At 38.1% G+C, this 27109-nt stretch overlaps 1 protein-coding gene and 1 long non-coding RNA gene across 2 annotated transcripts in view; both read left to right on the top strand.

The window, feature by feature from the left end:
• Positions 1-15223: 15223 nt before the first annotated feature.
• LOC101745469 (serum response factor homolog) overlaps positions 15224-27109 on the top strand; it is a 310721-nt gene continuing 298835 nt past the window's right edge. Inside the window, exon 1 of the mRNA XM_038019190.2 lies at positions 15224-15925. Coding sequence (XP_037875118.1) covers positions 15524-15925 — 402 coding nt within the window. The 5' untranslated portion in view covers positions 15224-15523. The remainder of the gene's footprint in view (positions 15926-27109) is intronic.
• On the top strand, positions 18040-18726 carry LOC134201060 (uncharacterized). Its single transcript, XR_009976221.1, has 2 exons — positions 18040-18247; positions 18544-18726. It is a non-coding gene; the product is annotated as an uncharacterized LOC134201060 (long non-coding RNA).

Raw genomic sequence — 27109 nt, 5'->3', positions numbered from 1 at the left:
TAATTACGCAAATTATAATTTTGCGGGTTTGATTTTTATTGCACGATGTTATTCCTTCATCGTGGAAGTCAATCGTGAACATTTGTTGAGTACGTATTTCATTAGAAAAATTGGTACCCGCCAGGGAGATTCGAGCACCAGTGCATCGCTCGATACGAATGCACCGGACGTCTTATCCTTTAGGCCACGACGACTTCAAATTATTATTATTATTAAACAGGTTGTTTGTCTCAGGAATATTTACTCTGGGTTTTTTTTAAATGGATTTGTTTATATTTATAATATATATCAGAAGAAGGATATGAAGCGCGTATCGAGTTTCGTTGCTTAATTTTTGTTAATATTTGCGTCTGTGAACAGTGAACACATATCAGTCATTTATATGAAAGATTTGAAACGCTTAGTGTAAGCGCACGGTGTCAAAGCTACGATCCTCAAAAGTAATCTATCGTATTTGATGAAGCGTTTTTAATACGCTTTTATTGGCTTCATACGTATGTTAGTATGTACCTAACGGAATTTTTTGAACATGATTTCGACCACCTTCAAAACGTCGGATTAACTCGAAATTTGGCATACTAACTAACTACTACAACTAAACTAACTACATACTAATAAAGACCGATGACAATTCAATATTTTAAACAGTTTGATCCGTTAAGGATACTAGGATAATCAGGATTAGAGACTTTTTGTTTTCCTGAGACCCGGAGTGTCTGCGTCAAGACCAGGCGCGACAAAAATTTACTAAATTACAGACTGATTCAGATGAAGTTTTTGAAAATTTGAACAATTATTACTCTTAAAATTAGTTTTTCCTATTACTCTACTCTTCTTATTGGTGGTAGGACCTCTTGTGAGTCCGCACGGGTAGGTACCACCGCCCTGCCTATTTCTGCCGTGAAGCACTAATGCGTTTCGGTTTTAAGGGTGGGGCAGCCGTTGTAACTATACTGAGACCTTAGAACTTATATCTCAAGCTGGGTGGCGCATTTACGTTGTAGATGTCTATGGGCTCCAGTAACCACTTAACACCAGGTGGTCTATGAGCTCGTCCACCCATCTAAGAAATAAAAAAAAATAAAAATAAAAATCATAGCATTCAGAATCCTATAACGATAAATAAACGCTGTGAATCCATTCACAAAGCCATTCTATTGAGCTTAAGACGCGCGATCAGCGAATAAACAAAGGGGCTCCCGTCTGTACACACATCGCTCGTTTAGTTACGACATTGCGCTCGCTGTCAGCCCCATATATTCAGGCCTTGTTCCCTGCAAATCGTTGCAGCACACGGTCCTTTGTACAGCCGACAGGCCCTGCATTGTAACAGCGAAGGTGTTGATGTCGGCGCCCCACAAATATGTAGCAATAAAAAAAAAAAAAACAAAAAAAAAAACGAACGCACAAACCGCGCACGGAACAGCGCACCGATTTATTCAACGCTTGTACATCCACGAAACAATTTTAATTAGCGCCGTAATCTTTTAAACGAATAGAGACATAAGCTTAAGTGGTGGATTCCTTAAATTTTGATCTTGGTGTTGCGTTACTCAATAATTGGCTACTAGTTGACAATATTCGTGGAACGTAAGCCGGCCGAGTGTTACGATTGTTAGATCGCTTCGGCTCGCGGGGAAATCTTCCGTTATTACAAGATATGCATTGTTCGTTCTAAATGGACTATTTAAATTGGTTTATTAAATTAAAGTTATTTCGTTTATAAATAGTCTTTCGTTTTTATGTGGACGTAAAAGGGATTCTGAATGTCGTTTAATTGAAAGTGTATGTTGTGATTTTAATGGTTCTAGTTAGTTCTCTCCGTCTGGGTCAAGTCAAGATGACTCTTTCTTCTATGCCGCGGAAAAAACTAAACAAAGAATTTTGACAAGCGAATAATTAAGTCAAAATGCGAACTAAAGGTAGGTATTTTTTATAATTTACGTTCCAAGCGTCTCTTATTTTAAATCTTGTTACATAACTTTTTATAGTGTTAGTCTCCTGAATCCATCTACACAATAGCGGGCTTAGATTTATTTATTTGTGTAGACGAATAAATATTAGTCCACGGCCTACCTGATGACAAGCCGTAACTAAAGCTCATAATTATAAAAACAATGCCGTAACCAATTTTGCTTTAAAAAATAAATAATACGCTAAAAGCGTATTTTTTTTGTTTTTTTAAACTACAGTCAAAATCTGTTATAACGACATCGAAGGGACTGCTCATATTCAGTCGTAAAAACCGATAGTCGTAACAACCGGTGATGCTTAATGTGTATCGTGCAAGTACAAACAAATCGATAGGGAATTATTGGAAAAATATATTTACATAATACGCGATTTTTCTTCAATATTAATTTGTTTTCTTTATCTTTGCGAGATTTTGAAAGTTTCACGAATAACTCCACAAAGTTTTGGTGCGTCTTGTGTATAGATAAGTAACAAACTAACTGAAGAGATATGAAGAAGTGGGCTTTGACTACCGCATGCACGTGTTTTGTTTCTAAGAATTAGAAAAGACCCTACACTAAACTAAATCTATTGTTTTCTTTCCTGATTTTAAAAGCCATTGAAGACAAATGTGGATACTTATTCAAATTGTTTACAATACAGCTTAGCCGGTCGTTCTAACAGATCTAATTCTCCGAAATATTAGTTAAATGTGGTCGTTTTATGAGGTATGTCGTTATTACCAATGTCGTAGAAAGCAATATTTTTAATAAGGCGGTCATATGGCATTCAGCCGGGACCTTTGTTCTTGGTTATTATAACCGGCATGTTGTATTAAACGATGTCGCAGTAAAATGTTTTGACTGTATTATTTATTTTTCATGTTTTAGTTGAATTTTATTTTTTTCAATTTTTTATAAATATTGAATTGTCATCGGTCCTTAATAAGTATGCCAAATTTCGAGTTAATCCGACGTTTTGAAGGGGGTCAAAATCATGTTCAAAGATTCCGTTACATACATACATACGTCTGCAGCTAATAAAAGCGTATTAAAAAGTGCTTTTCCACCCAACTGTAAGTGGTTATAGACATCCCAGGGTCTTTGGGTTGCATGATTTAAATGTGGCAAAAATGATCGGCTAGTTGGTCAAATGGTTGACCGCTATGTCTGGTGTATCATCACTCTTGATTGCCGATTGGATTCGATTGAGGTGTATTAATTCTTGCCTCATATTATATGTTTTTGGTACACACAGCATCGACGTCAACAGATACTTAGTAGAAATCAGTTTGTTGATTGCGGTTAGATTAAACTCTTCCAACAATTAAAACTGTTTATTACTCTATAATCTAGCGTTTTTTTTATGTCATTTTATAGGGTCTTTAATTAAGCGTTTTCTATTTTTAAATTTAATTAAAACAAAGTGTGTATGTATGAGATATCATCGAATTTTTTTATTTGCTTGAAATACCTATTGATGCCATTATGTTATTAAGCGATTTGGCGAAACAGAGTGAATAAATGACAACTAATATGACAGATGAAACTTCAAGCGGCCATCTTGGCTGTTATCAACTGTCAAAGTTTTTTTTAATAGGCCTTGTAGGCAAACGAGCATTCGGTCAACCCGGTGGTGGTGGTTACCGTCGCCAATGGACGTCAGCAATGCCAGAGGCAGAGCCAGGCCGCTATTTACCGTACAAACCGTTTGGAAGTCTATTGGAAGACACTTGATTATTTCCGACTTTTAGAATACTATACAATTTTGGCCTCTCGTTCATAAAATCAGTTTTAATTATATATACAACTAGCGTAAACCGAAGAAAGCACTAAGCCCAATGATACTTTTTGGCAGACAAACAATCGGCTGCCGACCCCAAAACCCCAACAATGTCTATTGAAAACCTGAAATCCTCTATCATAGACACCATTGTCCTTGAATCGAACCCTATTATTGTTAAATACATTAACATTCATAAAATTTAGACAATGGCATTAGACGGTGACGCAAAACGATTATAAACTGATGTCCTTTTCCGGCGCTGTATCAAAGTCCGCGGGTCATCGACATCCGCATGCGTGACAACCCTCGATAATGTGACCAAATGCTGATGAAAATATGGGATTTTTTTCAGTTTTTTTTCCTGGTTCCAGAGAGCTATAGCAAAAAGTATTGTTTACGCTGTGGTGGTTCTGAAGTAATAGTTAAAGAATAAAAATTACGACTCGAATATTGAAGCGAAAAAGACGCATTGGTTAAATATAAAGCATGTTTACGAATGATTGACAAAATATTAATAATGTTATTTAATTAATTAATATTGAGACGTATACTTTTTGGTAATAATAGGGTATTGTCTATGCCCCGTACGGGTAGAAGTATTTCCGCTCAGGCAATTTAACTCGTAATGGCTCTGAAATGATTACTGGTGGTAAGAAGTCTATTACTGCCAGTGAGACGTCTTGTGACACTGCCTATTTCTGTCGTGAGTTATTCGTTTCGGATTCATGAGTAGGGTGGCCGTGTCAAACCTGATATTTAGAACAAAGTTCTCAATGTGGGTGGCGGCATTAACGTCTATGGCCTTCGGTAACCACTAAACACTTGGCGAGCCGTGAAGAACCTCCACCCTTCTAAGCAATACCAAAAAAAAAAATCTTTCTGCCAATAAGTGCTATGGTATATATCATGTTATTATTCAAAAGAGATATGAATTAAAATTTCAGTTATAGGCAGCTAATTAGTTAACTCTAGTGCATTTCCCGGATGTATTAACGAATGTAACCAGGCTGGTACAAATTTTTGTAATGAAATACGTACTCAACAAATTTTCACGATCGGCTTCCACGGTGAAAGAATAAGATCGTGTAATAAAAATCAAACCCGCAAAATTATAATTTGCGAAATTATTGGTGGTAGGATCTCTTGTGAGTCAGCATGGGTAGGTACCACCACTGTGCCTAGTGCTGCCGTGAAGCAGTAATGCGTTTCGGTTTGAAGAGCCGTTGTAACTATACTTGAGACCTTAGAACTTATATTTCAAGGTGGGTGACGCATTTACGTCGTAAATGTCTATGAGCTCCAGTAACTACTTCACACCAAGTGGGCTGTGAGATCGTCCACCCATCTAAGAAATAAACAAAAAAAAGGTAATTTCTGTGGTAGGACAAACTTTTGCATGGCTTACTAATGACTATTTATAAGTGATTGTACACCCATTTAATGTTATGAGTATTGTTTAGTGGCTTTGTACGATGTAAGGTCGCCCGGGACGGACCTGTGACCCGGGGAGCGTGAGCTAAACTATCCGACCAAGTTCTAATGGTTAGATTATTTGTTTTCCTCGTTAATACCAAGCGCAAATGCTGCTTTATACTTGATTATGCTAAGTCTAGATTTAAGGAGAAAGTTTGGCGTTTGTTTCAGCGGGAGCAAAGGACTGGTTTTACGGCATTTTTTATTTAATCGCTTTTGTCTGTTCGGATCGATGATTTGATTAGTTTTATACTAATTTTTATTTTTGAACTTAATGTTTTGAAACACAGCCCAGAATATGTTATCAAGAAAATCGAGAGGAGTATTGAGAAGTTTTAAGTTTGTAATGAAAACATGGTAGGGATACATTTTTTGTATTGAAAAATTTAATTAATGATATTGTTACGCGCTGGGGTTCGGGATAAATAAAATTCCACCGAAGTATAAATTAAAACTGTATTCAACACTTAGAACACTTAAAACACTTTACAAACACTTTAAAATTCTCAATTCGCTTCTTCCGCTTCGCTTCAGGTGATCCGTTCGCTGTTTCGCTTCGAGCAGTTTCGATTACTAACTGACTGCGTGCCATCTTTGCAACGCTTTTATAGCCAATACCCTAGAATTATCGAGAATATTCCACACATTTCGAGTATTGTGTTTCCGCTATCTGACCGTAGATGGCGTTGTACTTCTCGAGCGTTCTAGGCGCTACTAGATCCTTCAATATTCGTTCGACTATTCGGCGGTAGATGGCGTTACTCTTACTGGCGTAACAATATCATCAAATTCTAAAAACAAAACTCCCGCAAGGGGGGCGGTGTTTCGTCTCATTCTTCTACCCCAAGTTGCTTAGTGCTGATTAAGTCACTTCCATGTACTTCAACCTCGCCAGAGTAAGTGCATGCAGTTATAGTACCCAAACCATTTGTTCAGTTGCCGCCCAATCACGATGTTCGACCAGCCCATACCGTGGGCCCCGAAGGTCAAATACTTAGGCGTCACCCTCGACAGTAGGATGACATTCCGCCCTCACATTAAGACGGTACGCGACCGTGCCGCCTTCATTCTAGGACGTCTCTACCCGATGATATGTAGGCGAAGTAAAATGTCCCTTAGAAATAAGGTGACACTCTACAAAACTTGCATACGCCCCGTCATGACCTATGCAAGTGTAGTGTTCGCTCACGCGGCCCGCATACACCTAAAAACATTTCAAATTATTCAATCCCGTTTTTGCAGGATAGCCGTCGGAGCCCCGTGGTTCGTCAGGAACGTCGACCTCCATGACGACCTGGACTTAGAGTCCATCAGTAAGTATCTTCAGTCGGCGTCCATGCGCCACTTCGATAAAGCGGCACGACACGAGAACCCTCTCATCGTGGCCGCCGGTAACTACATTCCCGATCCTGCGGACAGAATGGAAAGCAGTCGACGTCGCCCAAAACACGTCATCTCGGATCCTCCCGATCCACTAACGGTGCTTTTAGGTAATTCAAGCACCGGTCACCGTTCTCGTCGAACCCGACGCTTGCGTCGAAGGGCTCGACGAGTAAATTAACTCTCAGACACAGCCCACTGAGTTTCTCGCCGGATCTTCTCAGTGGGTCGCGTTTCCGATCCGGTGGTAGATTCTGCGAAGCACGACTCTTGCTAGGGTTCGTGTTAGCAACATCGTCAGGTTTGAGCCCCGTTAGCTCACCTACTAAAGTTAGGGTTACGCTGAAATAGCCGCTAGGGCTATCAGCTTAGGTAGGAAAAAAAAAAAAAAAAAATGTTCAGTTGCTTCGGCGTCTTAAGTAGCTTGGCTAGGTAGGCCATGGCAAGTGCTTACCATCGCTTAAGATTTTTTTTATTGCCCTTGTAGGCAAACGAGCAAACGGCTCACCTGATGGTGAGTGGTTACCGTCGCCCATGGACTTCAGCAATGCAAGGGGCAGAGCCAAGCCGCTGCCTACCGCGAACATCGGTAGTACCTCGAGAGCACTCATTTCACTTCCTACCTATCTATCACTATCTTATATATAAAGTGTATGTGTTAATGTGTCATGTCAAATCCAATTTGAAACCTACTACTACTGCTACCATTTCACGTGTTTTAACAGTCTTCTATTTAAAATCTTCAAAATAAAAAATGCGTTTCGAGTTTGTTAGTGACTTTGCGATTACAAGCCGCGTTCGGTAAAAAGTGTATGTGATAGTGTTTTATACTTTTACGGTTTTGTAGTCTAATGACACTATATGCTTTCAAGTTCATTAGATTTATGTGGTCACAACCGAAGGTAAGTCTATTTTAGAAGTTATACACAATGGTGTATCGAAATGATGAGAGAGAAATAGTCGTGGAACTCCACATCTGTAGCCAAGAGTGCGTATGAGCGAGAATTCGTTTTTAAATAAATACTTTGTGCAAAGTCTATACTAAGATACAAATCTACAGTGGTTTTTACGGATGTTCCGTTATAACTACTGAACCGTGCATCCGATTGACTTAAAACTTGGTATCCATGTAGAAAATATGGATAGGCTAATATTTATATGAGTGTTAGACTCTACACCAGTTGTGGGGGCGTTAATGATGAGAATCTTTGTGGGGATGAGAAATAGTAATGTTAATTTTAAATTTTCGAGCGAAGCGGACGGGTATAGCTAGTGCGCTTATATAGTACGATGTTTGCATTTGCCTCTAAATAAGAGTAGTCGGAGTAGTAACTTTTCAATTAACAAACGGAAAAATCTGCTTTCAATTGAATGTGTTGAATAACATTTCTCTCAGTTGTCGCGAATCGAGTAGATATTATAATTAAAACTTTAATCTTGTGTTTTTTAATATCCTTGTAATATATTCGAGTTTTCGTGGTTGTGGACGATTCTCAATATTTGAACACGGCATTTAAAAAAGATAATATACCTATATAAACACATTTAATTATAATAGTTCTAGAATGTTTTCGGTTACTGGTTGTTTAGGGTCAAGCGTTTTAAAACAAATCTATCGTGTTCACCTTTTATTCTAACAGATCTATCGTTTATATTGAATTAAAAAAATCGACACATTAATCCTGACTACGGGTGCTTTTATTAAGCGTTGTCCGAGAATTCCTCTTGGCCATTGTGGAGCCAACGGCTTAGTTACTGCGAAATGGTTATCAGAGAGCAATTTTTTGCATCCTCCCGTGGATAGGATCAGCGGTAGGCAGCGGCTTGGCTCTGCCCCTGGCATTGCTGAAGTCCATGGGCGACGGTAACCACTCACCATCAGGTGGGCCGTATGCTCGTCTGCCTACAAGGGCAATAAAAAAAAAAAGATTATAGATCTGAGTTTCTCGTCGGATCTTCTCAGTGGGTCGCGATTCCGATTCGGTGGTAGACTCTGCCAAGCACTGCTTTTGCCAGGGCTAGTGTTAGCAAATTCTCTCAGGTTCAGCCCGTAAGCTCACCACCTGTCCGCGCGAAGTTGAAATAGCCCCTTAGCCTACCAATGATTAGGTAGAAAAAAAAAGAATTTCAAACGATTCCAGTTTGAAGTTAAATAGAAGAAGCTGGTGGATCACAGTGGCAGGGAGTTGAGACAAGAGAACAATGATCATGAACAGTGTTAGCAAATTCTCTTAGGTTCAGTCCGTGAGCTCACCTATCCGTTCGGGCGTAATTAGAATAGCCCATTAGGCTACCAGTGAATGAGTAAGAAAAATATATTGACTTCTTGTCACGAATGAGAACATGTTTTATACGTGCGACATTGCGCTGTTGAATTTTTAAAGTCATGCAATGTATACCACAGATTTCATATTATAATGATTTCTGTAATGTACCTGAATCATGAGTATTGTAAATGACAGATTTCTACGAAATAAATTGCTAGTGTTCTAAACCAGATTGTTTTTTTAATTTATGCATCGCTACATGCAATAAAAACATTTACATGAAGTCGATCCAACAAATTAGATTCGCGATTTTCAACTTTACGTTGCGCATCTGATGATGATTTCGAAAAGTTTGACGCTGTTGTAAATTTACTAACAAAGCGATTTTTTCTATAGATTAATCGAGGAAGGATGCGTCTGAAAATGTAACTATTACATTAAAATGTGTTACTTAGATGTGTGATCGTGATCACAAGTCATTTCGACAGTTATCGAGGAAGGACTCGTCTGCAAATGTAACTATTACTTTAAAATTTATTGCTTAGATGTGTGATCGTGATCACAAGACACCAGTTGTGAATTGTCAACCTTATTCATTTACCTTTGAATTATGAAGCACTTAGAAACAATTCTTTTTTTTCACCTACCTAATCTGAGAGCCTTGAGAGGCTATTTCCGCGTAACCTTAACTAACGGGCCTCAAATCTGACGACGTTGCTAACACGAACCCTAGCAAGAGCCGTGCTTTACAGAATTTACCACCGGATCGGAAAGGCGACTCACTGAGAAGATCCGGCGAGAAAATCAGTGGGCTGTGTCTGAGGGAACAATTCATAAATAAAGTAGGTAGGTAATACATAAAAATAAAATATTAATTTGAGGAACGAAATAAAGCAATACCAACATTATTAATGCATACCGGAAAATCTCATGTCGAATTAACATCATACGTACTCGAACAAGTGTGGCATATTCAAAGGCATTGCGTCAACAGTGCCATACGCGGCCGCTGCCAGATTTGGCGAGGTATGCGCCGGCATGCCAGACCGCCAGCTCGGGTATTTGCTTAGAAAGCCATTAAGAACTGTTACTCCATTTTATCGGTTTTTATGAATTTACGTATACTTTGTTTTATTGACGGTATTAATTATTTCCGAACAGCGTACTCGGATAATTAAAACTGCGCTGAGGCTGGTACGGACGAATGTAGAAATTAAACTGTGTTTTCTTTTCTACTAGCACACGTAATACACTAAATTTACTATATATATTAAATGTAACTATACTTGAGACCTTAGAAATTATATCTCAAGGTGGGTGGTGCATTTACGTTGTAGATGTCTATGGGCTCCAGTAACCACTTAACATCAGGTGGGCTGTGAGTTCGTCCACCCATCTAAGCAATAAAAATATATTTTGATTATCCTTCTATATACATAACCTTAGTGTATATATATTTATAGCTTCTGAGGTAGACATTATATATTTTAACTATAGGGCGTGCTCTGTAATGCCGAGTTTACATTACGAAATTAGTGTCATGCATGTTGAGCTCAGTTTCACGAAAGTAGTTTCGATATATGCGAAAGTAATTTCGTTAAAAAATTAGTGTCGCGAAATCCACAGTATCGCAGTAACCATGGCGCCAACAGTATCAAAGCTATAATTTGCTATATTCAATGTAGCTAAAGAAATGCTTATATACCTATAAACTTAAAAAAATACTATCCAGAAAAAAAAAGTTGGTAGATTCGAGGATGGTCAACAAGAAGGCATTTAGGTGCAATGAAGTTAGTCTCTGAATTAGCAGATGAAGATCCTGAGAGTTATAAAAACTATTTTCGAATGAGTGAAGATAATTTTGATTTTTTACTATAGGTGTTTCGGGACCATTGTCATTGATATTCATTAATAAGATCTATATTTTTTTCTGTACTCCATCATTGGTTTGCCATTTTCAACGCTTGAAGCGCGTCCGAACTAACAATACACACGTCCGCACAGCGCAGGCCCTTTCGCGACATTAGTTTCACGTCGCGTCTACACTATGAAACTAGTTGCATGACACTAATTTCACAAAAAAATCGCGCAGGGCACGAAACTAATTTACATGCATGAAATTAATGCATGCATTACGAAAGTATTAAATTACACGTGAAACTGTTGGTAAAACTAATGTCACGAAATTAATTTCACGCCACTAATTTCGTAATGTAAATTCGGCTTAAACCACGATGTAATGGGATCACCGAAATACGATTTTTTTTGTTATTATAAAAATTGAACTGTGTAGATACATGTCTTAAGTTCTCTCCAATCGCAAACATGTTACGGCCACATTTGTCTCGCGTTTGTTATAATCCCACATGTCAAATACGTTATCAGTTTTCGTGATTGACGAATGATTTTTATTATTATGTTATGAATAATAGTAATAATAATAATAAAAACTCGGAGCAAATCACGCACGGTCATCCGGTCCCAAACTAGGATTCCCTGTGTTTATGAGTACCTGAGATTGACATAAATACTTAAATACGTTTAAATATAGATGTTAAACACCTAGATGAAGAACAAACAAACTTTTTCATCACAGGAATGTTTGCCCGATCTGGAAATGAATCCACGATCATCGGCCCAAAACCCAGGGCTTAACTACCTACTGCCCTACTGAGTCAGTCAAATATGATAAGATGATAAATTAAGGATAATTTGGCATAATCGTAAATTAGCTTCACGATATAAATTGATAATTTTATTCAAAATGTCGTCTTTTACGTTTCTTTGCACGCAGAATGAACAAATACGTCTATAAATATATGAAACCCGAAATTGAAACTCAAAAGTGGCTTTGATCTGATTCTTATAACATATGGATGGTCTATTGTTAATACTTAAAAATGTAAATATAATAAGTTTGGGGAGATGTACGACAAAGGGAAGATCTTCCACCAAGCGGGTGATATTTGCTCGGTAGATCAACGGTCCGAATGTTGTTATTCGGAACTTGTATATGAGTCGACTATTATCAAAGGCGGCAATCTGACTTTTGGACAATGATTGGTAAATCAGAAAAACGAATTATTGACTTTGTATTCCATCGGCAGTCACAAAACTCTTCGGAACGACATCTTAGATAAATAACAGGTTAACTATTAACCTTTATTTAATGCAGGTTTTGAACCGTATTCTTTGAACGAGACGATTATATTCAAATCAATCTGTATTGACATATCAATAAATTTTTTTTGTCCAAATGCACAGATTGCCACCTTTGATAATAGACGACTCATATATGCGCTTTATCTTGAAAATGTCGTAAGCGAGATTCAGGCATCTGTCAATTATCTTGCGTTGTATGATACACACATGTATGATCGCCACAATAAGCAACGAAGCATTGTGAATTTAATCTTAAAATGTACCTACATAATATAAACTTCAATTGTTTTGTGGTAAGATAAAATAAGTGCGCTTCTAAATTCGTCGTAAAATTTTTCGTGAACTCCCTTCCACGGTGTTTCTTGGACGCTATGATATGTCTTTCTTCAGACGGGACTGGCGGAGAGTGGTCTTCGGCAGTTTGTCTCTGGCGTTACCGTGAGCGACCATGACTTCTTATCTTACCATCGTCTGCCGACAAAGGCCATTAAAAAAACCAAAACAGTCTTTGAATATTATCGGACACAATATGCCTATTTTGCATATTGGGTCAATGAGTGACGTTACTAAATGACATAGACCTACAACATGCTGAAGGTTGCAGGGATTCGCTAGGTGCGGACTACGCAGGACTAGGCGTTGTGGAGATCTTTGGGCGGAGGCCGATGTGGACGTCTGTGGGCTGACGACCAGTGACTCCATTAAAAATTATTGATTTTAACTTAAAAATCTTCGGTCATTTTTTGACAGGCCTGTTTGGAGCCATATCCAATAGAATACCTTTATTTTCCTAACTATTCTAGTGAACTCGAGGGGTCATACTAGATTCACCGGACGAGAAAAGGTCCCAATGATAGGCGACTAGCGCAAGAAGCAGTGCCCACCTAATATTGAACAGCGTTTTTGATTTAGTAGTGATAGCTCGCTGGCCAGTATCAAGAAAATATATAAAACTGCGGAAATTGAAACAAAATGTTATGAATAAAAAAGCATTTTCAGAATAAACGGAACAAAAGCGTAACAAGTTCGTTGAACTCTGACTAAGCAGCTAGCTAGCACAATAAAACTATCTTAAAATGGAAAACCGATGAGTGCCAGCGGTGGGCGATTGGCGACGTGAAAATACAGATTTTCTGCCAATAACACCATAAAATAACCCAAAAAAAACGAGGTTAAGCGGATTTGGTTATAATAGGGTGTCTATTTGATTATGATTTCACTGTTTTTGGTGAGAAAGAATAACAGTGTCTACCGTTATTCTTAATAGATGTGTTTCGCATTAAGTATTCGAGATTTTGAATGATTTTCTTCGACTTCTACTGTCGAATATTGCTGTTGCGGCGTAGTAAGAGGTCCGGATACATAACGCTGATCTACTTTATCGAAAACAAAACATTACGGGTTGAATTTAAAAGCGTAGGCGACTGTTATAGGAAACAACTGAGATTTGGTTGTTATGTGTTTCAATGTGCAGTAATCACTTAAAGCGCTGTTTTTATTTATTACTTAGATTAGTGGACGAGCTCACAGCCCATCTGATGTTAAGCGGTTACTGGACTAGTATAGACATCTATAACAATATTAGCGGGTACTGGTATAGACATCTACAACGTAAATGCCGCCTTGAGGTATGAGTTCTAAGGTTTCAGTATAATTCAACGGCTGCCCCACCCTTCGAACCGAAACGTATTACTGCTTCACGGCTGAAATAGGCGGGGTGGTGGTACCTACCCGTGTGGAATCACAAGACGTCCTACCACCAAATAATCTAATATACCCCTAAATTCGCCCGCACATCGAAAGCAATAACAAAAAAAAATTCTCCAGAATCCATTCGATAAATAAACCTTATGGTATTTTGCTGTAAGTCTATTTTTGGGTCCTGTTTCAGTCTTATCCTCTTTGACTAGTTTTAAACCGAGATCCTAATAATGGTAACCAGTAACATACCTACTTGCGGGCGTAGCTTTTAATGCCTTTGTTAGCAGACAAGCCTACAGCCGACCTGATACTGAGTGGCCACCGTAGCGCAAGGACGTTAGCATTGCCCGTGCGCACATGTCAATACGGATCCTCCCGATCCATTAACGGTGCTTTTCGGTACCTCAAGCACCGGTCACCGTCCGACCGATTTAACCCATAGACACAGCCCACTGAGTTTCTCGCCGGATCTTCTCAGTGGGTCGCGTTTCCTATCCGGTGGTAGATTCTGCGAAGCACTGCTCTTGCTAGGGTCAGTGTTAGCAACGCTCTCGGTTTGAGCCCCGTGAGCTCACCGTCAAGGCGAAGCTAAAAAAAATGGTCCGTGTCCGCTTCGAGAGCATTCCATACTCAGTCAGAACGTGCTCACGGCCCACGTTGTATTAAATGATTACCGAACCCCATATACCTACATGAATAAGGTAAATACCGCTATTCATCTTGAGACATGGGATCTAACTCTCAATTCTATATAGGTACCTAATGATGGATTTTCCCGTCCTTCTAATCGGAACGCATTATTGCATTATCGGCAGGAAAAGGCAGGGTGGTGGTATCTACCAGTGCAAACTCACAAGACGTCCTACTACCAATTTCAACAAAATTAGGGATATTTCTCTGAATTTTTTATAAATATCGCAATGTTATCAACTATTGAGCGTAATGTTTAAAAAAAAAACAAGTGAAAATGTTACGTTTGCTCATTTTAAATTAATAATACGCAAATTAAACTGTATCATAAATGAGAATTTAAATGGGAATACAAAACGACCAAGTAATTAACTGTAACATAGATAAATACTATTTTAAAAGGTACAATATATATACAGTATGTATAGGCAGATGTGGAGTTTCTTTCCAAGAAAATGGAAAATGTTCATCGAGTGGTTCAGGCGAGTTTATACATATTATAATGTACATATAAATTGAATGATGCTAATATATGCACGGTACTCATTCTGGTATGAGCGAGTCGTTTGAAAAGTGACGTGACAAAGTTTTTAATTATTAGACGTGAAAATCGCCAGGTGTAGGTAGGAGGGATTTCAGTGGCCCCATTTGACCGTCGCTAGCCGTATTTGGCACGGCTCGAGTCTAAATATGGCTCCGGCACTGCCCACCGCCCGCCGCGCGCCCGTACCGCTCCACTTCCGACTCTATTATTTCTATTTACGAAATAAACTCAAAATAAAAGCTCTATTTTCATACGAATTTCGGGCACTGAAAACCGTTCGCGGGCTCCCGACGAAAGGCGCTTTTCCAACGGATGTGTCGGGTTACGTGAGCTCGCGACAGACCGTCTCGCTCCGGTGCGGGGCGGGACGGGTCGTGCGAGCGAGACGGCTAGCGATCGAGACGCGCGGGACGGAGCCGCGCGAAGTCAGTTGCGGTCCGAGCGGCCGAGCCGTCAGTCCCGCCCTCGGTTCTTTCGCGTGTTCGGTTAGTCTCCGTTCGTCGTTCGAACGGTGAGTTGTGTATAGCGCTTTTGCGCACCGGTTACTGTGGCGTACTGCGAGGTGATCATGGACGCGCCCGGCGGAGCGCGGGAGTCCCGCTTCGGGCCGTCTTACATGGGGTTGTTGGGGGAGATGCCGGACATGTACAGCGCGGGCAGGCCTCCGAGCGCGCTCGGCGGTGCTGGCCCCTTGCGGCCCGGCATGCAACCTTGCCCGATGCCCAGGGCTGGAGTCAAACGTCCATCGGACCAGTGCTACGATGATAGACCATCACAAAGCGTTCCCCTCGACCACTGCCCAATGCCGGACATAGCTGATGATGGTTATGCCTCCCTGCAACCCAAGAAGTCACCCCCTTCTAATGGCAAAAAGACTAAAGGTCGCGTCAAGATCAAAATGGAGTATATAGATAATAAACTGCGACGGTACACAACTTTCTCCAAGCGGAAGACTGGGATTATGAAGAAGGTGGGTCATCGAGACCGCTTTTGGCAATATTCCATATGGGTCGACTAACAGCAGTGCTGCATTTGTGTCTAAGTGCATAAAATCCTCATAAGTTTATAACATCAATAAAGTGAAAATAGGTTAATTAGTGAGAATTAATGCTGTATCAAGAAATAATAATGTGAAAAAAGTTTTTAAAATATTCTTAGTAGAAGAGAATTTATCATTTAGTATTGAATATGTAAATTGATTGAGGATAAGTTTTGTCCTCTTTCAGTTTTATTATATTTACAGCAAAAACGTTAAATGATAAGAGGTACAATGTTAATGCCATAAGATAAATTCTTTCTTTAAAACTCTATCTGGTACTAAGTGCATATTTGAAGACACAGCACTATATAAAGTACCGAATGATATAAAATTTACTAATAAACCAACCAACAAATGTATTGATATAATGTAAGTTTGTGAATTTTGGTCCTTTGGAAACTAAATTTTATCATAAATATACATTACAAATTCTAGTATAGGTTATGTTTTGTGTTCCCTCGAACCTCGTGGAATATTGCCGAAAACGACTCTAAATGTGAATTTTCTTTCGTTAGACAACATTTTTAATCGTTCATACATGATAAATGTGTGTTTTACGCTTATTTTACGTCTTTTTGTGAGCATTTGTGTTAAAAGTTTTGACAGATGTCAGCTGTTCCGGGCTATGCTGTGTGAGTATTTAACGATATTACGTGTTGAAATTGTAATTACTAAAGCCAAATAATTTATTATTTACGTAAACAATATTTGAAGAACCGTGAAATTGGTTTAAAATACGGCTTCTAATACGTTTATTTTCGTACGTAATGTGACAGCTGTCACATAAAATCCATTTGAGCTAAGAGATGGCGCCACTTGTAGTAATCTAGCGATATTTTTGTTCTAATTGTATGTAGTTGAAAATAAAAATAACGATTGGAATGAAAAGGCCTTGGAATCTCTACTAGAGCTACCACCAAATTTTATGAGTTGAATTTTACAAAATAAGATGATAACTTACAATAGCGCGAAACCTAATAAGTAGAGATATGTTTTTTAAATTTGTGCATGCGTTGCTTGCCATAAATCTTCTTTAAAACAAGTTTAATGTATGAATTAAGTGTAGGTAGTTAACGATGACATATTGATTAAAAAACAAAAAAAAACAGGCGTTTGAAATTCCGTATCATTTCTTCATTAAGTATCTGTCTGAGAAATAATAATCTAGAATTTTTATCGAACAACAACGTTTTTTTAATACGTTTTTTAAATTAAATAAACTAACTATAATAATTATTTTTCTTAAATAATAATTTTCTATTAATGTAAATTTAGTTAGAAGTCGATTATACACGGCTTGCGAAATTGCATCCAATCTATAGGCTCCCCGTCGCGGTACAGAATTAAACATTTACCAGTTGAATTAATAACGAGTTATTGCGTAAATCCACAAAATGATTACGTTAAAAGTTAAAATAATTGTATGTTTTTAAATAAATGATATTTTCAATAAAAACACTAGACACGTGTCACCGTTTTAATTCGAGACGCGTTTCATTGAATCAATGTCTTGTAATTTCTATTAGGGATTGTTTTTCGAAGATCCTTATTAAAAAATGTTTAAAATAGATCGAAAACATCCAAGTTCTCATTAATTTTCTTTAATTAGTCAGTACAAGGCATCTTAACGGTCAGTGGTTATTTCATAGAATATATTTTACACGTCCTTACGGATCCATCAGATCCAATAACCTTTGCACTAGACGCCTTCAGCTCTAACACTAGGAGCAGGCTTAGGGACCCCGGTAACCGTACTCGTCGAACTCGACAAAAAGTTCGCCGTGCAACCTAACCCATGAATCAGCTCGCTGAGTTTCTCGCCGGACTTCTGAGCGGGTCGCGATTCCGATCCGGTAGTAGATTCATTCGCGAAGCAGCTGCTCTTGAGCTGTTAGGTCTCCTTCGGAGGCGCTCGGGTAGCTGTTAGCAAATCCCACTCCTCCTGGCTGAGCCTTTGCTCGCCCACCTGTCCTGGTGAAACTGGAAAGGCCTCCGGGCCACCAGTAATCCTTCAATCATAAAAAAAAAAGAATATATTTTAACTTCGATCAACAATAGTAACTAGATTTCGGGTCGGTGCATAAAATCCGTCTCGTCAAATAACAGCGCACTTGAAATGTGAGCTCTTATTTTGTTTAGTTCTCTTCAAACACAGCCAATGTCAACCCGTCTCACAATACCGCAGTGTGTATTCAAAAGTTGCAAAAATAAGGCCCGAAAAAGCAATTTAACGGCCGGAGTATCTTACTTTCGGTAAGTACATGAAGTATAAACTATATTGTAAGCTTTAAACTTATAAATAATATTAAATTTTGAACAAAATTACCGATTTTTAACCACCGCTACAAATGTTGGCCAAGGCTCGGCCAACACATGGACAAACTTTTGCTTAACAGAACAGTAAATGCATGGAGTAGATTTGTTTTGTAATAATTTTTTAAAATTTGTTAGCAGCACTTCAAAATTAGTTGGTTAAAATTGGTTAATGCTGCTTTTGTGTCTGTTTGTTGGACTCTCATTAGATACTTAGCTTTCCATTTTTATTTTAGCTTTCCTAGCAATCACGTGTGCAGAATGGATCTCGATTGTCGCCAGAGAAACAAGAGATGACTTTTATAAGCCAGCTAAGAACTCCGCTTATTGACACTGGACATCTTTGCCTTCCGTGCTCACGGCTACTGAAATGTGGCCGAAACATTGTAATAAAAATACCACGCTTGAAACCGTTTAAACGTTGTTTTATTATGTGCACTGGTCGCGAAAACTTAAAAATATATATTACACAAAAACGTAACGCTAATAAAATAATAAGTAATGTATAGATACTAACAAACATACATTTCCAAAACATAAACAGTAAACAACTAAACTTTTACTTTAATTCATTAATAAATTATTTTAGTGTTAAGCGCGACTCCCTTACCTCTTGTAGTAAATAGAAATCGGCATTTCAAGAAGCAAAAATAAATAAAGCAAAACGATGTTAGTTCTCAGAGCAATTAAGAGAAAAGTTACTTTATTTGTTGCACCTTAAGATTGATTTAACATTAAAAGTTGTTTAAAATATGTCTTTTTATTGGTAAGTGACAGGAGTAATTTATTGCTTTGCTCGTTTTATGTGACGAATGATCGTAAGTATTAGATAATGTTTTGGAGATTTGTGACTTTATTACTAGGTGCCATAGTTGTTATTAGTTTGAAAGTAAAAGTGTTTCAAAACTTTTTTCTCCGTTTGTTAGTAAACGAATGTAGCTATATAAGTATATATTCACGCGGACAGTTTTTGCTTTAATTTTGTACGTATCCCTTTATCTAGTTACTATTGTTGATCGAAGTATTTTAAACATACGTTTTTTGCGAAAGGCGATCTCAAATCTGAACAAATACATCCTCCAAAGATGTAAAGTAATCAGAATATTGATGATGTCGAATAATGAGCCAGAGATTAAATTCGTAAAGGTTTTTAATTATAAGTAATTTTGGGCTATGCGTTCTGGTTAAGAATAATACCTACTAACCTTGATATCTCTAAAGGGACCAAGATATTAAACGGATACCCCAGCAGTGATCTTTGAGTATCATACCTTTGTACTACGATCGTCAACTGGTGTTTACTGGTGGTAGGGCCTAATGTGAACCGGGTAGATATCATTATCGGGCATATTTCGACCGGGAAACAGTCATACGTTTTAGTTTTAAGGACGGGACACGCAACGCAATTGAGATATCGATATCTACGTATCGAAGAAGTCTCAAAGTGACCTCTACGGGTTCGGACTAGGCATTCGCTAACTTAAATTAAACTACAGTTAATAATCTTCCTTTTAAAATAACCAATGACTCGATTACTGAAGAGTTCTCGCGATCAAAAACGTAAAATTTGAATTTGAATTTTGATAGCGTACCTACAAGTGGAACTAGCTAATAATACTAATACTCCAATCCTTTGAATAACGATTCATTTAGGACGATTATTGTACTGTCATTAAAACTGTCAATATGTTCACCTACAAAAAAGAAGCGCGGAAACAAATGTAATAATTCACTAGTGGTCCCGCAGTAGTTGAAATTCGACTAATTAATTGAAATTATGATTCTGTTTTCAAAAATTTATACTTCTATAATCACAAATTTCGCCAAGACTACATTATAAAAAATATTAATAAAGACAAAAAATATTTAATCCATTCTCAATTTGACAACAGACGTCAAGAACAAAAGTTTGACAATAAATAGTATGCATGCGTGTGTGCGTCAAATACATGGTATGTAGTGTGTATAATGTTTTCTTTATTGATTTAATGTATCTTTTATGCATTATTAAAAAAAAAAATTAGCATTGTGTACTTCTTCTCTATATTCTCTATAAGCGTAGCAAATTTCATACTCCTCCGTCAGCGCAATTTTCGTAAAAAGGGATACAAAATTTTTGCTTCACGTATTAATATAAAGATTATCGATTTAATTATTACCAAGTTTGCGACTTATCCCGCGGTCAGAAGCTGATACTTCATTAGATACGGCACAAATCAAGCGACTCGTGAGCGCGCGTCCATCGAAATCCTTCGGGAGACGACGTATGCTGATGTTAAAAAGATATAAGGCATACATGGTTATAGAACATAGGAACGTTTAGAAACGGCTGGATACGGTTTTAATTTTTAGAAGTTGATAAAAATGCGCGTGTCGCTTCTGTTAGTCTTTGTAATGACGATCTGAGGTATTAGGTGTAGAGCTCGGTCATCGTTCTCGTCGAAACCGTCGCTTGCGACGAAGAGCTCGACGAATAAATAAAACCTCAGACACAGCCCACTGAGTTTCTCGCCGGATCTTCTCAGAGGGTCGCGTTTCCGATTTGGTGTTAGATTCTGCGAATCGCACGACTCTTGCTAGCGTTCGTGTTAGCAACGTCGTCAGATTCGAGCCATGTGAGCTCACCTACTAGTTAAGGTTACTCTGAAATAGCCTCTCAAGGCTCTCAGCTTAGGTAGGAAAAAAAAGGTGTAGAGTAGTAAATGCACTAGTCGACTTCAAAAAGGTGAGTAGTTACTTTCGCAGGAATAAAGCCAAAGGAATAAAGCAGGAAAAAATATCTCATACAAACATAAGCGTGTTCATGATATTCTAACACAGCTAAGAATCCATAAATATTGTGAAGCTTTATTATTTTGATTATGAGGGAGTTATTTGATGAAGTTTACGAGGTTTGATAATGTTGCATACCAAATATTTATATATTTTATAAGTGAACAGCGTGCTCATGTATGAACATGTTTTTGAAATTGGATAGCCTACTGCGTCCGTCAATTATATAATATAATTAAATTAAAATTGAATGCAATGGACAAAAAAGCTCCGGGTGTTGCAGAGATAGATCAACCGAGCTCAACAGCCCTTTTGATCTTAAGTGGCTACCGGAATACAAAGATATTAAAGCCGGGACGCCTCCACCGACATTATACCTGTATATTTATGTGACGTAATTTTCAGCAACTTAAAAACTTGAAACTTGCATTAAGGACAGAAAATAACACTGTAAAATATAACCTTAGCCTTTCTACTGGATTAACGCGTAGGATTAGTTTTCGTTGCTTTAATTTTTATATCCTTAGGGTAATGGCATCATGGTTTTGTCTTCAAGTTAATGGCACTATGTGTGTCGGTGTGTCCGCGGCCTCTCGGTTGCAGGGTCGGCCTGTGAGCACGCAAGCGGTCCTGTCTCGCAGCGGGTATCAAAGTCGCCGGCGTGCCTTGTTCTTACTTGTTAGCCTAACGTGAGCATCCGTCCGGTTCCCTCGTTATTTCACCTGTGTGACGAAGGCTTTTCGTTTTTTTTTTTTAAAAGAACCGGGATACATTTTGAATTCGATTGAATTTGAAATCGCTTCATAACTTTGTGCGATTTCGTGTATTTGTCGCCTTCGTAAGGCCTCATTGTACACACAACTTATTTTTTATTTATTGCATAAACGGTTGATTTTTTTTTCCTACCTTAGCTGATAGCCTTGAGAGGCTATTTCAGCGGAACCTTGACTAGTAGATGAGCTCACGGGGCTCAAACCTGACGACGTTGCTAACACGAACCCAAGCAAGAGCCGTGCTTCGCAGAATCTACCACCGGATCGGAAACGCGATCCACTGAGAAGATCCGGCGAGAAACTCAGTGGGCTGTGTCTGAGGGTATAGACGGTTGAAGTACTCGACTTGCTGTTAAGTTGTTATAAGAGCTCATGAACGTCACCAATGTAAATGCCCACCACCCACTTTGAGACGTGATTCCAACTCTCAGTTTTATTGTAGATACAACGGTTGCCCCATACTTCAAACCAGAACGCATGTTTCGCGATAGAAATAGGTAGAATAGTTTTTACTTACCCGTGCCAACTCACAAGATCTGCCCAGCCCTATTACCAGTATTACGGCAATTATAATTTTTGTGGGTTTAATAATATTTTATTATCCTTAGTCGTTACTAAAGTTGTGTCAAATACGTATTTTATTAGAAAAATGTTTTATTTATTTATTGCTTAGGTGGGTGGACGAGCTCATAGCCCAACTTGTGTTAAGTGGTTACTGGAGCCCATAGACATCTACGACGTAACTGCGTCACCCATCTTGAGATATAAGTTCTAAGGTCTCGAGTATAATTACTACGGCTGCCCCACCCTTCAAACCGAAACGCTTGCTGGTTCACGGCAGAAATAGGCAGCGTGGTGGGACCTACCCGCGCGGTTTCACAAGAGGTCCTACCACCAGTATGTGTACCTGCCTGCGGGATTCGAACACCGGTACAGTCGCATCGCTCGATTGTATGCATCGGGCGTCTTATCATTTAGGCCACGACGACGAAATGCAGGGATTTAAAAGTAAAACAACATTTAATTTTAAAATAGTGGAATTGCTAGTTATTAAATTTTCTCACACCTTCGAAATGACGTTATGAAACATAAATGTTTTTGAAAATTGAATTGTAAAAATAAATCGTATTTTATTATTGACGATTTTGTCGTGTTTGAAAGAGCTATTCACGTTGTAACCGTAACGAGGTGTTTTTGTTCTAAATTTTCTAAAATTTTTACGTGAGTCATATCCATAGTTTTTCGAGACGTTATTTTTATCTAATGTAACGAAAGTCCATCAGCCCAGTGAAGTGATCGCCGCGTGTACTTGTGCTTTGATTGTAAAGCTCCGGGCGCCGTCGGACCGACACGACGGCGATGTCGGAGTATTGGCGGCGTATTCGGCCTTTGCCAAGAAAATCGCCGGCAGTATATTGTTTTCAGGGTTTCGTCCGATATCCCAACGATTTGTAAACACATTCCGCTAACTTGTCTCCCTGTCTGCAACAAAAGTCCTGAGATTTATCATAACAATTTAACGAATACACTTTGCTGCAATTCATAAATCAACAATTACTTTGATCATTCTCCTGTATAGACTGTTTCGTTCGTCTCCATTAAAAACCGCCCGATGATATATCGTCTTTTCGCATTAAAAGTGTACAGTTTCCAAAAATATTCGAAATTGAGTTTATTATGCGGAATCATTTGGTATTACCAGTATTTTTCTCATAAATACTGTCAAAAGAGCGTAGTTTAGTTTTTTTTTAGTTTACCTATATTTTGACTACTATTAACAAAATTAATACATAATTTTATCTTACTTTAAAAGACAGATAATGTATCTGATAAAAAATAAGTGTTGCAAAGATGATTAACATTAAAAACATCACATGTTAAACCTTTAAAACACTCCTGTAAAATTAGTAAGTATTGAAATTATACAGTTTTAATGCGAGAAGACGATATATATAAATCAAAACGTGCACATTTAGAAATGATAATGGCCCTCATTCTTGAGCGCTAGACTCCATCGCAAGAATAAATTATACAGTCCGATATAGGAGTTCCGATATAGTCCTTAAAGAGGACATTTTAATAAATTTAAAATAACGATTATCGTTGTCTTGCCGAGTCGTGATTTCGTTAGGCCCGTGGCCGGGTCTAGGGCCGGAATAAGTCGTCACGAACGATTACTAAATTAATTAGGACCTAGCTCGGATGTAGATTGCGCTCGAGATTATTTTCCCACACGACCCGACCACGGTTAGATCTTGGTTAGATTTTGCATTGCTTTATGTTATAATCATGAACCATAGTGTTTACAAGATGCGTTCGTACCTATCCAAAATGACAGTTGTGAAAACGTAATGGAAATTGTATTGTCGAACGATTTGTAGGATTCAGGTAATTTTAAACATATTCAAAGATTTTAATATTTGTATATAAAATATAGATTTCTTCTGTGCGTGTGTTTGTCACAGAAGTCCTCCTAAACGGCTGGACCGGTTTGAATAATTTTATTTTGTATGCGTTTGGGTGGCACCCTGGATGGTTTAGATTCACAAATCAGCCCGGCAGATGGCGCTACACTCGGTGTCTAGGTTATTTATCTCTCCTAGAAATAATTTATATGGCAAAACAACGTTTGCCGGACTATTGTTAATATATATCACTCTTAGACAAAATTAAGATTACTTTTACGGTTTTATCTCGCGACTGACCGACATCAGTGATTACGAGAACCGTCAAATATTCGAAACACCAGAAATAATATAATGACAATAAAACATGTGAGTTTAAATCGTAAAAAGCGTTGATGTGTTAATATTCTAGTTACACGGGGAAAAAAACATGTTTTTTTTACTTGTAACGGATTTAGTAATTCAGTTCGTTAGCGGTTCGTAATAAATAGTCGGGCGATCTGCAGAGATCTGCTCGTAGTTCCGAAATGAAACAATTATTTATTGCGTGTATACTAATTACGGGTGAGGCGCGGGCGCGCATCTGCGACCCATATCTCACGGCCCGCGGTTTTGTAATATTAATGCTAGGAGCTGCCGTCTGCGGGCTTTTCGCCTCTATTTTGGTTGCGTTTCTCAATATCATCAAGATTGGTTTGATCTGCGTGATTTTCAACGCCGTCTTTGATCTTATCTCTGTTAAATTAGTGTTTGTGAAGGCGCTTTTCGGAATTAAAAATACTTTTGATGTGGTGTGGTGGTAATTCGTAATTAATTTTAAGTTGAAGAAGACTATTTGGGGCCAGATAAAGAAGTACTTAAAATCTTGAAAAACAACAAAATACAAAACTATTACATAATAATATATAGTTTTAGAATCAATCGACTCCTTCGGATTGTAAATTGCACTCGCCACTGACTACCACGAATCATCCGGAACGGTAACGTAATCGACAGAACCAAATATGGAGTAAAAAGTACCAGGAACTCAGAATAAGCGCGGAGTTCGTCGTCCCTGTTCGATACTGGCCCTCTTGCGGCAGGGTGGGGAAACGTTCCCAAAATGCAAGCGCTAGGAACGGATAGGTGGCGCCTGAATTACAATCGCTTGGGTTTGTGACTTTTTAATTTTGTTCGATAATATTCAATTTGGAAATTTTATTTGTTAGGAAGACAATATTTACATTTACCTTTCTTCCTATCTGTTAAACTAATCTATCTATACTAATATATAAATCTACAGTGGTTTTTATGGCTGTTCCGTTATAACTATTGAATAATGCATCCGATTGACTTGAAACTTGGTATGCATGTAGAAAATACATGTACTTAATGGATAGGCTAATATTTATATGAGTGTTGGACTCCCTAATAATAATGACAATAAATGATAATGTTAATTTTAAATGCCCAGCGAAGCGGGCGAGTGCGGCTAGTTTCTGATAAAAATATTGTGGTGTTTTAAAATTATTTATTGGCGTAGATGGGTTAATTAACTTATTGTCCGCTTAATGTTAAAGCGGTTAGCGAATCCTATTGATATTTTAACACCGATGATATCGCGTCACGATAAAATGTACTCGAGGTATGGATTGTTTTCAACAAGCTTAATCTGGAACAAATGATTTCTTCGCGATACAAATAGCCAGTATGATGGATGACCTTAAAGTGTATTATGCTATTTGGGACATAAAGCACACCTACCTACATACTGGTAAATCGAAAGTGCTCAAATTAAATTAATAACTTGAATTACTTAATATGGCCTTTTACTTAATTTACTAAACAATTTTAGTGTCTTTTTGAATTAATCAATAAACCGTTTCGGGTTTCGGCCACGGTCTGTTAGTACTAGGTTCGACCGCGTAACCAACTGAGTTACCAGGGCATCGTAGATGTGAAGAACTCACCGACCAAACACGTAGACCTCTCTCAGTGAATTGTGAAACACCCTTTTCGGTTCGGAAGTGGCAGCGGTCGCGGGTCGGGGTGGGTCTAAGACTGGGCGGGGGAGAATGGAATGGTGAGCCGGCCCGCCTCCTAGTGAACGCCTTGTTGTTATGCGCGCCTAGTAGCTTGGTGCTATTGCGGAGCTAAACGCGGGCTAAATTTGCCCATTTTGGCTTCGGATCCCTTACGGAATTTTCTTTCGAGAACGTTTCCTGGCAGGCAAATAAATACAAAAAATAATATTTATTTAACTTAGATATGATTGATTCAAATTCTAGAATTTAAATTAAAAAAAATTACATTTTTCGATCGAAGAAACTTTGTAATTAATCATTTTTTAAATAATATTTTAATTTGGTTCGTTTGTCTGTATGTACCTACAATTAAACAATTACCTACGTTCACCTAATAATGAATACACGACGTTTCCAGTAAAGGCGGTACTTTTAGAAATCACACAATCTCCATAGACAATTTTTTTCCTACCCAATCGTGTATAGGCTTTAGGGGCTATTCCAAATTCGTGCGGACGGGTAGGTGAGCTCACGGGCGCAACCTGAGAGAACACTAGCCCTAGCAATCCAGTTGTTCGTTGAATCTACCACCGGATCTACTGAGCAAGAGATCTAGTAAGAAACTCAGTCGAATTTAAAAAAAAAACATAGGTGCCTAGTATGTCCAAAAATTACACCACATCATAATATTAAATTGTGAATTAAAAATAAATAATAGTTTAAAAAAACTACCAAAATACGCTTTTATAGAAAATCCAACTAAAAAATAGAAATTAAATTTTAATAAATTTGAATTAAAAATAGTGTAAGAAAAAAAAATTTTATTGTAAAAAAGCGTGAAGCTAATAA

The sequence above is a fragment of the Bombyx mori genome, chromosome 23 (genome assembly GCF_030269925.1).
Source record: "Bombyx mori chromosome 23, ASM3026992v2".
NCBI lineage: Eukaryota > Metazoa > Arthropoda > Insecta > Lepidoptera > Bombycidae > Bombyx > Bombyx mori.
The sequence above is the reverse complement of the archived record's forward strand: the minus strand, read 5'-3'. Positions and strand labels throughout refer to the sequence as shown.